The 14,096-nt window shown below is 39.1% G+C and overlaps 1 protein-coding gene across 2 annotated transcripts in view; it reads left to right on the forward strand.

Moving 5' to 3' along the window:
* Positions 1-14,096, forward strand: part of atp6v1h (ATPase H+ transporting V1 subunit H) — a 127,030-nt gene that overhangs the window by 57,380 nt on the left and 55,554 nt on the right. For both annotated transcript variants that reach the window (XM_048529381.1, XM_048529382.1), the window contains exon 8: positions 4,724-4,821. In XM_048529381.1, the coding sequence (XP_048385338.1) occupies positions 4,724-4,821 (98 nt within the window). The remainder of the gene's footprint in view (positions 1-4,723; positions 4,822-14,096) is intronic.

Here is a 14,096-nt window from a genome sequence, read left to right on the forward strand (position 1 = left end):
TATGTAGTGTCGCCAAATTTTGCAGACGATACCAATGGAAAAAACAAATTGCTAGAGGGATGCAAACAGCTTAGAAATATTAATAGGTTAAAATCAGTGAGCAGGAAGTTGGCAAATGGAGTATAATGTGGGAAAATGCAAACTTCTTTTTAGAAGGCAGAACAAAGGGACAGTATTATTTAAATGGAAAAACCTGCAAGAGGACTTGAGGGTGCTGGGTACTTCTGCCCAAAACACAAAGCTAACGCCCAAGTGTAGTAGGTAATCAGGAGGGCTCATGAAATGTCGACCTTTGTTTCAAAGGCTGTTGAAATACAAGCGTAGGGAAGAATTTCTGTGAGACCGCATCTACAGTACTGAAGGAGGGTCCAGGCCAGAAACGTCAGCCTTCCTGCTCCTCTGCTGCTTGGCCTGCTGTGTTCATCCAGCTCTACGCCTTGTTACCTATGGTACTGTGCATAGTTTTAGTCCCCTTATTTGATTGGAGGCAGAACAGAAAAGGTTCACTAGGATGATCATTGGTATTCGAAGGATTGTTGTATGAGCAAATGTTAAATTGGTTGGGTGTCTACTCATTGGAGTTTAGAAGAACGAGAGATGATTTCGTTGGAACATATGGGATTTCTGAGGGACTTTACTGTAAATAATGAGAATGTATACCCCTCCTTTTGGGGAATGTGAGACCAGATGGCAAAGCTTCGGAATAAATGGATGCCAACTTAAGTCTGAAATGAGGAATTTTGAGGATTGAGTATCGTTGAAATCATTACCATAAAGCTCCAGGGCAGAATCCTTGCATATATTTTAAGGCCGATTCTTAATTTACTTGAATCAAGGGTCATGGGGAAAGGGCAGGAAAGCAGATGTGCGTAATGTCAGATCAGCCACATTCCTGCTATGAATGGTGGAACAGCCTTGGAGCTGCATGGCCGTGTCCCTATTCCTGTTTTCTTATTGTTCAAAAGTCATTTCAGTCAGGTTTAGTACAGTTGACAACTCTTTGTATCCTTTTTTGCCCTTAAGGTAGAAGGGATGTTTTTAAATACATGAGATGAGCCCTGATTTTGGTGACCATCTTAGCAGCATATTGGCTTTCTTAATGGCTGGTTGCAAAGAGTCCACATTGAATAAGGCTTGTGACTTGAAGGTTAATATCATGATATGATTGTACAGCAATCCAACTATCACCTGTATAGTGAACTAGCCACAGGGGTCTCAATCCATTGGACTTCTGTACTTAGGTTGCAATAACATCTGCAAGCAAGATATGAAAGTGGCTGAGCACAGCCAATGCAGAAGAGCTTCACTATTCAGAAAGTCAGTGGAAGAGCTGGAGAAACAGAAATCCTAGCTGTGTGAGAGGTGGATCCAGGTAAAAACGGCTAGTGAGCCCTTCACGTTGTCACCCTATCTTCTACCAGAAGAGACCACCATGCCAGAGAGGGTATCTGAGCCATACCAGTGTTCAACAGAGTTGATCAAGTCTTGTTCTCCTTTCATGAAACAAGAGGCATCAAGGGCGTGCTGGACGGCCCGATTTCCCTTTTTGCTCCTGATTTTGTCAAGGATTCCCAGATACTAAAAAGGTAGCGTTTTTTTTTAAACAGGAAGCTGAGCATGGGAAATTTGTACCACAGAAGGATATAAAAACAATCTAAGTACCAACTTCTTCCTGCAAGGAGGATCACAAAAACTTGCATTTGCTTTTGCCTTTGTTTTTGGTCCCATTTCTTCCTGGCTCCTATTTATGCCTTTTGTTCTTAAAGTCCCTTGTCACTGTTCACCACCAATTAAGCTAAGATTTGGGTGCCTGTGGGCCTGCTAATTGCACCAACAAACTGCTGTCACTAAATGGAACTTCATCAATTTAAAATTGTGGGTAAGTGCAATTTTTGGTATTTACAGTATAAATGGAAATTTTAAATGTAAAGATTTATTTATGAAGGTGTTCAGGAATGTATAGCATTTCAACTTTTGTTCTGAGTGCGTGTGGTCAATTTTAACATTAAATGAAACATTGATTCTCACAGAAAATGTTACTTCACTTGAAGTTGCACTTTTCAGGAATGTAGCATTCCTGAAAATGGAGAGGTCACTGCCAAGATAACACATTGAGCAGAGGAGTTTGGCGATGGTGGGGACTTGGAATTATAACCAGTGTTGGGTTGATATCAGACATTTGTCAAGCCAAAATACTGAGACTATAGAAAAGCACTAAATGGCAGCTAAATAGCTCCAAACAAATACAGGCATCAATGAACAAGATAAAAATCGCAAGTACTGTAGATGCTGTAAATCATGAATGAAAAGTTGCTGGAAAAGCTCAGCAGGTCTGGCAGTATTTTTTTAAGGGGACTAACGCTTTTGAGTCTGGTGACCCTTCCTCAGACAGTTTTTCCTGATCAATGAACAAGAGTTCTTCCAGCAGCACTTCAGTTATTTTTGTACAAGACTTCAGCCTTTAAGTTGAAGAGGTTGCTGTTTGTCCTACATTTAATATGTAGTCAATATTTTTTGACTGCAATTTGCATGTCAAAAATTATTTGTATGTGGCTGAGGCCATATGTAGTAAAATAACACTAAATACTAAATAGGGACTGATCACTCAGTATCTAAATTAGAGACTTTAGAGCCAGCTCTGAAGTGTTACTGAACTTGAAGCATTAACTCTATTTTTCTCTCCACTGATGCCACCTGGCCTGAGTTTTTTGTTTCAGATTTCCAGCATTTTCATTTAATCATCTCTGAAATAAAATGAATACTTGGCTGAGGGTTCCAGCAGCCAATTGTTGGAGGTTGAAATGGATGAAATTGTGGAGGTAGTTGATCTTGCTGATGGAGAGTGCATATGGTTGAATTGTCAGCTCAACATTGAGTAGAACATAGAGCTTAGACACTGTTTGGTTCAGCTTGAGACCTTGATGGGTGAAGTTGGTGGTAACGGAGCAAAGTTTGTTGCTCGAATAAATTAGCATTGTTATGGTTGTCTCAATTTTTAATTAAAACTTTTTTTGCCCTCCTGGATGTCTGATAAGCTGATTTTTACAAATTAGAGACTCTAGAGAGTATATTTATAGCTGCTTCTGCCTAAGGTTTCAAGTGTAGCAATGCAATTGTCTGAATGTTGCAGCTTATGTTGGAAGTTACTGTTAACCAATAAATATGATGACTACTTTCTTTAATCCTTTGTCATGAACAATCACTTGATCTGTTTTTAAGATTGAGTTTTCAATAGTTTTTCATGACCGCTATCCAGATTCTGTCAAACAATGACTTGAGATACTGGAACAAATGGACGAGGCTGCAGTTTAAGTCAGCTGACAACACAGTACTCCCTTTATCACAAGAATGTTGTTCAAACATATTACAGGTCTTGGCATTCTTTTTTTTGCTAGAGACATCTGAAATGTTACAGCCAAACTATTGTCTGGCCTTCCTTTTTTTTTGTAGACACTAAATCAGGTGCGTGTTCAGCATTTTGTGTACATATTTACTGTGGCTATGATTTATTTCGTTGCACACAGAAAACCTAGCGAAACCAAGATTGAAATAAATGTGAATTAGAAACAATAACTGACATCTTAATGAACCTGTCAATGGATTTAGTGTCTGAATAGAGGTCAATTTGTTGGTTTCTTATGCCTTCAAAGACCAAAAGTGTCTGCAGTTAGGAAGGTAAGAACTCTGCCAGTCAGTGCAGCTTACTGAATAGTAAAGCGCAAGTGGATGTTTATTAAAGAAAAAGCTTTGCTTTCCTATCTTAAATGGAATAGGAGTGATAATGGGTAAGACTCACTGTGATAAGGGATATTAACAGTATTCACTGTATTTTTTAGATTAAAATTCAGTTTTAGTCTACGGTTGGCTTTGCCAGTGTTTAAGTTACTTTTCTAACATGGACAGATGAAATCACAATTTAGTGTACAAGTAGAGTGAAAATGAAAAATTGGACATATTCAACAGGCCAGGCAACATCTGTGAAGTGAAATAGAATTAATGTTTCAGGTCAATGCATTTTAAGAATTTCTCAAAGATGGTTGAGGAAGGAGATTTCACTGGGACTTGGTGCATATCTGATCAAATGTGCCGAAGGAAATCAAACAATGGAAGTGCAAGGTGGTTGAAGATGCAACTGGAAGTTCTGTTGGAGCAAAGTGCAGATGGGCCATTTGTAGTTGAGAAGTGGCAATAAATTAAACATGTGTACCAGAGCAAAATGCCATAGATGTTGGGAACCTAAGATAGGAAAAATAGTTGAAATTACTGATCAAGTCAGCAGCATCTGTGAAAACGGAAATAGCAGTTCAAATCAACAATCTTTCATGGCAAGTTGAAGGCTTGTATTGCCTAAATAACTAATTTTTAATCCTGATCGTGATCAGTGTTGAATCTCTCTACAACACAACTGGTGATGCTTTACTTGTGTTTATTTTAGATAATCTCTCTCAATTTGTGACAGATACTTCAACTCGGGTAATCACAACTCATGGATTGGAGGCATGTCACGTATTGATGTGTTGTAACTGTAAGGAAAAGAATTGAATTTTTTTGATCAAAAGGACATTTTTGATATGGCATTGCTTCCTTGCATTGTAAAAGTACATGGCTCTTAGCTGACTACTGAGCAGTCATTTTGCAGTTTAAAACTAAATGATGTATGAAGTTAATTTCATTTATAAATGATGAGAGAACTGTTATGTTGATTACTTCTTTCTAACTTCAGAGCTCCCAATATGTGCAATGTGTGGCAGGTTGTCTGCAGCTAATGCTAAGAATCAATGAATATCGTTTTGCCTGGGTGGAAGCTGATGGAGTGAACTGGTAAGAATTTTTAAGGATGTTAATTTTTTTAACAGGAAAATTAGTCAAGTAGTCTATTATGGCTCTGAAGTATTTGATGTGCTTTGATACTCCTGTATAGTAGCAAATTGCTTGATCACTGTAGGCAATATATTCATTCTGCAATAGCAGTTTGTTATACAAAAAATGGTTTGCTGCATATCCTGGAAAAGTGCAATTATAACGAAGATGCTGGGCATAGTCAGCCTGGTGCCGTAACTAAACAGAATAAGATTCCGAATATGAAATTAGGTGGCACAGTTGGGGTGCTGTGCACTTCCACCTGCCAATATTGATATTTTAACAGCAAGGTAAAGGTGTGAGATGGGTTGCCAGCTGTCAAAAATCAAGATCCCTTTTTATTGGCCAAACTTTGGGCCACCTCCCAGTGCTGTGGTATTTTACTGCGTAATCATTTGAGACATGTCAGTAACACCAACCCTGCTGTACCCAACAACTCCCTTGACGGCCAGGTCGTAAAACCTTCCACTTACCTGGGAATCCAAATCTAGTGATGTTCATCTTTAGATTCTGCTTGCAGGCCTGGCAGTGCTCACCATTCCTGGTACACTGCTTGGATTAGAGAGCTGCCAGCCATTTGATTGATCTTCGTTTGTTCGCAGTCATTTTTCATCCAGATGATCAGCCACTTTGAGCCAGTTGATGGCTTATCAGTAACTGGACTAATTTGGCACTGATTGGACCAGCAAAGATGGAAGCTTGCACTGACTTTGAAACCAAGAGGAGAATTATTCTACCCTTTCAATTTCCTGACCTTTGCATCAGAAATGGGGCCCAGTTTGTGAGCCACAGAACATATTCTGTAATTTTGCATTTTGACAACCTCATATTGATTGGTGCACCAATCTTACTATATTTTGCCTTTACTTCTTTAAATAATTCTGTCTGTTTCCAACAATCCATGTAAGTTACAATCTCTCCTCCGGTACAAATAATTAATTTGAAATTCCACTTACAGTTTCTCATTCTATATTTGGACAACATTAAATACAGAAATATAAATGGCATAAATTAGGAATTTAATGATTTTAAATCTTGGAAAAATTACTGAAAAGATTGAATGAATACCTGTGGGTAAGGAAGGCTAGATTTGTGTATTGTATAAACGTATGTTTTTCTGTGGTTTGTAAAGTGGCATTTAACTTGTATACTGTAGTCCCTCATCCCATGTCCTCTCATTTCCCAAGCCCGTTGCATGGATCTCCAAGGTCCAAGCATGCCAGTGATTGGAGATGCTGGAAGCCAATGTATCGGCACATCAGTCGATATGTGTGGATCCTCAGAGCACTGGCACAGTCGTACCACTTAGAGGGAGCCTTCATTCCTGGCATTAGGCAGAGCTTTAAGAAGATCTCCAGAGGAAGAGCAATTGAGTTTGCCTAAGAAGCAGCTGAAGACAGTTCCCACAAAATGAGTCAACTAGGGACATAGGACGAGCCAACTCAATGTGAACTACGATGTAGTGCTTAAGGGAAGTAGAGAAAGAGGTGCTCTTTTGCTTAGGCCTCTTTCTAACTTTTCTGATCTAGAATTGACTCTTCTGCTAAGGAGAAGCAGCTAGTTTTTTTTTGTCTGAAGTCTAACATAGCTTTACTTACAGTAGTCATACTAATAGAATATTAAAATGTTGTAAAGGAACACATAATTAAACTAAGTGAATAATTGTTCAAAACAAAGGATGGCAGGACAGGTGATGCCATAGTTTCAGCATGTGTAAGTGCTCTGGATGACACTTTCTTTCAGGCAAAATGTCTACAGAAAATATTTGAAGTTCGAGCAGCTTTGGCTCAAAGCTTTATCTGCAATGCATTGGGAGGGTAAGGTTACCTGTATTGCCTACACCAGGAGACAGCAAAACCTCTTAGAATTGGGTAATCTGATTTTGTTCAGTATTCATGGACAGGAAAGTGTGACTAAGAGACAATTAAAGGAACTTGTGGTGTTGGAGATAAGGGTTGCTGGACCCTCTGCCTTTACAATTGTCCAACATGCTTGAGGCTGTTAATTTTTTTAGGCTAGGTGAGAGTAAGGTGTTGCAAGGATGAGCTAACTGATCGTGGCACAGGGAAGCAATTCAAGAGGGAGAATGAAAAGGAAAGTAATGGTGATAAGGTTAGTGTAGTTAAGGGGACGAACATTACTCTCTGCAGGAAAGAGTATAATTCCAGATTCACGTTGCTGGCCTGTGCATTGGTTCTGAACATCGGCTCAGGGCTGAAGAGATCTTTGCAGTTAGGGGCAAGGGTCCAATCGTTGTGGTCTAATGTATGTACCAATGATGTGGAAAGGATGAAGGGGGATGGTCCAAATTAAGAACCAGAATCTCCAAAAGTCAAAATCTCCATTTAACTTCATTTATACATGCTTCTGGTAATACACAAAGGAGTGATTAGATTAGAGAGATGAATGTGTGAACCTAAGACAAGATGAGAGGGACAAACTTTTTGATTCATAGGGCACCCTGTCACAACTGGAAAAATTAGGGTCTCTCATTTTGGGGTGGTTTGCACCCTAACCATTCTGGGGCCATTGTTTGTTTTTGTGAGCTACATAACTATGGAAGTCAGAATTTCAAGTTCTGTGGTGGGAGCAAGGAAACAAATTGAAGATAAGATAAATCCTGAGTAGTCAAAGCCAAAGAGACTATTATCAACAAGGGAAATGATACACCTGAGAATGGAACTGATAGAGGGCCTGAATCTAAGAATAAGCCAATAGATTAGACTAAAATTTATTGTAAATGTGAATGGGATGAAGGTAAAAGCTCTAACTTTGAATGCACGTAATGCTAATTAGCTGAGAACAAAGATGCATCTACAGGAACATGTGGATGTGGACATGAATCTTGAAGGACACAGTATTTGAAGGAATAAGTAGGAAGCTTGGAAAATGTAGAGAGGCAGTTCTGTTATTTGATATTGGCTCAGCATGATGTATGTTAAAGAAGCCAAACTGTAGAAACAATCTAGGTAGCAATGAGAGAGCAATAAAGTGGCAAGTGAGATAGTTAACTTAGAAAATTAAAATCAATACATTCCCTCTCTTTGGGACAGTTCCATTAGTTTGGACGATAGTGGTTTTTTTAGTCCAACAGGGACAAGGAGGGAGGCAACATGGGAAACCTCAAGCTGGTTAGCTTAACATCATCGCATAGGAAATGAAATAACTTACACCAGGGCAATCAGAAAAATTTAATAATCTGGTGGATTTGACATGGTTTGTAAATGGACATCCTATTTAACTTTTGAAGTTTTTTGAAGGCGTAAGACCATGATGTGCGTAAATGGGAACTAGTGGAATTACTGTGCTTAAATTTTTTAGAAAAAGTGGCACTGCAAGTGAATAAAAGCTCACCATGAAGGAGTACTATATTGTCATTGCCAGAAGATTAGTCAGTTAACAGGAAACGAAAGGCATAAATGGGTTTTTTTAAAGTTGGCAAGATGGAATGAGTTATGTTCCACAAAGTGCAGGGTCTTCAACTATTTATACTTGAGATGTCTGACTTGAGTGAAGGGAAGGAAGCTATGGTTGCCATTTTTTCTGATGACATAAACATGCATAGGAAAGTAAGTTGCATAGAGGACATGAGGCTGCCAAAAAAAATGGAAAGATCGTGCGGGCAAAGATGTGATAAATGGAGCATAATGTGTGATGTGAAGTTGTCCATTTTGATAGGAAGGATTAAAAAAGAATCTAAATGGTGAGAGAGCAGAACTCCTGAGATGCAGAGATATCTTGGTGTCTTTGGCATGAATCGCACAAGGTTGGTGTGCATTTACGGCAAATAAGAAAACTGAAATGGTGAGACCTCATCTGGAATTGTGTACTGTTATTAGTTTTCTTGTTTAAGGAAAAATGTAAGTTCTTTGGGAGCCGTTCAAAGAAGGTTTACTGAATGAACATTCGGAATAATTTTGATTAAGAAGAAAGGTTGGACAAGCTAAACTTGCATCTTCTGAAGTTTAGAGGAGTGAGAGGTGACTTGATTAAAACGTACAAGATTTCTCCTCTTCCCCTGTTGAAATTAAGAACTAGAGGGGTCATTGATTAAAACCAGGGATCAGCTATTAAAGCAGATTTGGATTGTTTTCTGAATATCCTGAGTGATTGAAAAGATGGCAGAGGCAGAATCTTCGCATATTTTTAAGACCGAGATAAGTACATTCTTGTTGGGCACTAAGAAGGGTGTTTAGTAAACAGGAATACAGATTTAAGGTTACAGTTAGATCTGTCAGAATTTATTGAATGGAGCACCAAGCTTGGCTGAGTGGCCTACTCTGCTCCATTCAAATGTGATAAGAGTTCATGAAGCATGTTATTAACATGTAAACCTACTCCTGGCTCAGGTGAGTTTTGAATTGCTGCTCAACTTGTACTAATGTCTGTCTCAACAGATAGTGCTGTTCCTCATTTCCCCAATTTAGGATTTAATTCAATTTGTACCATTAAATTCATTTGTAGGAAGTTAGAGCTCATGCTTAACTTAAGTATGCTTTTAGAAATGTGATAACTTGTGACAAATTGAATAGGGGGGAGAAACATACAAGGATGGCGATAGGTGGTTGGGAAAAATTTAAAGCATGCCAAGGAAAAGATAAACCTACATGAGAAGATGCAAGTAATATCAGCACAATACTAAAAGAACTTCTTTAAAGATATTAAAAGGGAGAGGCTGAAGTTAACATGTATAGATAATGAGGTTGAGTTAAATAAATGCTTTGCATTAGTCTTCACAGTAGCAAACACAAACTGTATTCCATTCTTTTAAAAGAAAAATCGAGGATGGTAAACCACAAAAAAAAATACAATAGCTATAGAAGTAGTATTGAGGAAACTAATGAGAATAAGCCTGCAGGACCTGAAGGGAGATATCCTAAGATAAAAGAAGTAGCGAGAGAGAGAGAGAATTAACTGGTGGTAATCTTCCAAGAATTTTTAGATCCTGAGGAACGGTCCAGAGGAAGGAAAAAACCTGTCAGTGTAGCAGCTTTTATTTAAAAGGGCTGAATATATGGTTTTGGGGAAATTGTGCATAATACACACAAATGTGGAAATGAATGCTCTGTTATTACATGATATCAGTCAGCATGGCCTTGAAGGGAAGATTATTGTCTGACAAATTTACTAGAATGCTGAGGCAGCAGCAAGCAGGATAGACAAAACTGAAGCAGTGGATGTAATTTGGATTTTCAGAAGGCATTTTGAGGTACCACTTGTTAGGCTACTTACGATTAAGAGCTCATGGCATTGGAGGTGGAATATTCTGTATAGAAAATCTACTAACTAATAGATGACAGATGATGGATTAGTGGGTGTGGTGGGAGGGATGCAGCACTTTTGGAATGGCAGTCTATAATATGCAGAGTGTTGCAAATTAGCACATGGGGGTCACAATTAGAAATAATAATGATTAGAATGAGGAAAGTGAATGTACAACTGCCAATTTGCAGATGACACATAAATAGGTAGGAAGGCCAGTTGAGAGGATAACTCTATTGAGGGATATAGATCAGTTAAACAAGTGGGAGAATACTTGGCAGAATATAATGAGAAAATATAAGGTTATGTAACTTTACAGGAGAATAGAGGAGTTGGATATTATTTTAAATGGCAAAAGATTACAGAAATTACAGAACAGGAGGATTTTGGATTCTTCAGAACCACAGAAACCGTGGAGGTGATGGCCTAGTGGTATAGACTGCTAATCCAGAGACCCAGATAATGTTCTGGGGACCTGGGTTTGAATCTCACCACGGTAGGTGGTGGAATTTGAATTCAATAAATATCTGGAATTAAGAATCTAAAGATGACCGTGAATCCATTGTCAATTGTCAGGAAAAACCCATCTGGTTCACTAGTGTCCTTTTTTAGGGAAGGAAACGGTCATCCTTACCTGGTTTGGGCTACATGTGACTCCAGATCCACAACAGTGTGGTTGACTCTTAACAGTTGTCTGGTCAATTAGGGATGGGCAATAAATGTTGCCCAACCAGCGATATGCATTCACATGGTGAGAGTAAAGGAAATAACTTGCATCCAAGTTCTGCGGGTAATAGGGAAGGCTGTGGTACGTACTCTCTCCTTCAGACAAGGGGCCCAGAACGGTACGGAATACTCCAAGTACAGTCTCAGTAATGTTCTGTATAATTAAAGCATGACCTTTTTTGCTCCTGTGTCCATATTCTCTTGCAATAAAGACTAGTATACTGATTGTTTCCTATACCTGCATGTAGCATCAAATAACTTATGAACAAGCATACTTTGTACATCAATGCTTTCCAATTTTTCATGGCTCAAGAAACTTTGCACCTTGGTAAGCGAAGCACAAATGGATAATCTAATTTACCACATTATTTGCCATCAGCCATGCTGTTGCCTGCTCATTTGACCTAGTTAAAGCTGCTTCACATCCTCATTGTGGTTCACATTCAGCTTTGCTAGTAATATGCTAACTCAAACTGGCTAGACCTGCTAATGATGGTTTCACTTTTTTAAACAATATTGACTCTGCCTGATAATTATTAAAATAGATTCCAGTAATTACCCTTCTGATGTCAGGCTAACAGTTCTGTAGTCTACTGTTTCCTCTTTCCCTCCATTCTTAAACATTTGGGGTTACGCTTGCAACCTGCTAGTCCTCATGCACCATTGCAGAACTAAAGTTTTGAAAGATTATCACTAATGCATCTGGATCATGGTAACTGTTTACCCCAAACGTTCTTTAACCTAGTTGGTTTCCTGAATTATTTTTCCAGAAAACAGTCAAACATGTCTAGAAGTTGTTATTCTACATCACAGGTGCAAGTTTGATTAACTCCGTCATGCAGGTTGAAATGGTCCTTGATCACTTCATTCTCCTAGCAATATGCATATTTAATTTTCTGATTTTTGCCAAGCCTTAAGTACCACTGTTTGGTGGGCATTAAATTACTTGGAGAAATATTTGATACCCTTTTCTATATGTTGGCTCAATTCACAGATGTTAGGTCATGTTCATCAGATTGAAGATCCCAAGATCCCCCCCCCCCCCCCAAAACACTGATCTTGTCCCATGTTGCAGGCATTATCCCAGCCCCGTTTTGCTCTTTGCATATCCTTCCTAAATGTCCGATATCCTCTTTTAAATATTGATTTTCTGATTTTTTTGATCAACTGCATCTGTATGTCTATAAAGCAATTAGAATCATACTCCTTCACTACTTACACCATCAGTTTACCTATATTGTCTCTGTCCTGTTTCTTGATCCTAAAATTTAATTGCTTAATATGATAGGACCAATAATCTTATCATTAAGGTCCTACCTAGATGGCTTATTGCCTGACAGTTCATAACCTCAGTAACTTGGCAAAACTGTATTGGTCTGAAGATGCTGGAATGGAGCTAAAAGGTGTTGCCTAGTGGTACCACCTTGAGTGCTTGGTTGACACTTATTACTTGTTCCCATCTGTTCTCTTTTGAAATTTACTGTGACTCATTTACTCCCACCTCTAGGTTCCAACAGTTCCCTATGCTGGAATTTTTAAAAATCTTACTTTTTTAGAGAAAATTCTCAATTGATGGCCCTCTATCACTTATATCACCCTTTTAAAGGTAATGAAACATTTCCACACAACTTTGACATTTGTCTTTCTCTGACCCTGCAGAAGTATTGCTAGTATCTAAAGGCTGGACATTTACAGATGAATAGAAATCCTGATGTTACAGCTGAGTCATGATACTTCCTTGTCAATCTTTCAATCTGTATCCTGTCAAACGTGTTTGACAGGGCAAGTGAATGAATGTAGCAGAAAGTCCTGGCAGGTAGACAATAGGTGCAGGAGTATGTCATTCGGCCCTTCGAGCCAGCACCACCATTCATTCTGATCATCCACAATCAGTATCCTGTTCCTGCCTCATCCCCATAACCCTTGATTCCACTATCTTTTAAGAACTCTATCCATCTCTTTCTTGAAAGTATCCAGAGACTTGGCCTCCACTGCCTTCTGGGTCAGAGCAATCCATGTATCCACCACTCTCTGGGTGAAGAAGTTTTTCCTCAACTCTGTTTGAAATGGCCTACCCCTTATTTTTAAACTGTGTCCTCTGATTCTGGACTCACCCATCAGCGGAAACGTGCTTCCTGCCTCCAGAGTGTCCAATCCCTTAATCTTATGTCTCAATCAGATTTCCCCCCCCCCCCACCTCATCCTTCTAATCGCGAGCGTGTACAAGCCCAGTCGCTCCAGTCTTTCAACACATAATAGTCCCACCATTCCAGGAATTGACCTCGTGAACCTACGCTGCACTCCCTCCAATAGCAAGAATGTCCTTCCTCAAATTTGGAGACCAAAACTGCACACAATACTCCAGGTGTGGTCTCACCAGGGCCCTCTACAGCTGCAGAAGGACCTCTTTGCTCCTATACTCAATTCCTCTTATGAAGGCCAGCATTGCATTAGCTTTCTTCACTGCCTGCTGTGCCTGCATGCTTGCTTTCATTGATGTATAGGAACACCTAGATCTCGTTGTACTTCCCCTTTTACCTAACTTGACTCCATTGAGATAGTAATCTACCTTCCTGTTCTTGCCACCAAAGTGGATAACCACAATTTATCCACACTAAACTGCATCTTCCATGCATCCGTCCACTCACCTAGCCTGTCCAAGTCACCCTGAATTCTCATAACATCCTCCTCACATTTCACCCTGCCACCCAGCTTTGTCATCAGCAAATTTGCTCATATTACTTTTAATGCCTTCATCTATATTGTTAATGTATGATTAAGGTAGATGTTAAGAGGCCAGTCTGTATAATTAAGACAACTTGAGGCTAAGGAACGCTAAAGGCTTTGAGTTAGTGCAGTAGAGTAATTTTGAAAATCAGAATAGAAATAAGTGCTAAAAATCTTTGAAGCAAAGATTCGTGATCAACTGACTTGCAGTAAGAATGAATGGGAATATCTAACCTAGCAACAATCCTTGATAATACCTAGCAATAACCAGCATTTTGCATGCACTTAAGTGTTTGATTTGTGTATATCACAATTTCTTTGTAGATATGTTGCTGAAGTGTGACATTGATAGGCAAGAGGAGGCTTATCCAGAGCCTAGACTGGAACAAAATAGAACTAATGAACGAGAGACAATGAGGCTGTAAATGATTGTCAAAACAAATTTTCAGAACTAGATGTGCTTCCACAGGTAAAATTTGAGGCAAATGGTCAATGAACTGTGTACAGTGACGCACCTGCAC

This window comes from Stegostoma tigrinum, chromosome 5, assembly GCF_030684315.1.
Source record: "Stegostoma tigrinum isolate sSteTig4 chromosome 5, sSteTig4.hap1, whole genome shotgun sequence".
In the NCBI taxonomy this organism is placed as follows: domain Eukaryota; kingdom Metazoa; phylum Chordata; class Chondrichthyes; order Orectolobiformes; family Stegostomatidae; genus Stegostoma; species Stegostoma tigrinum.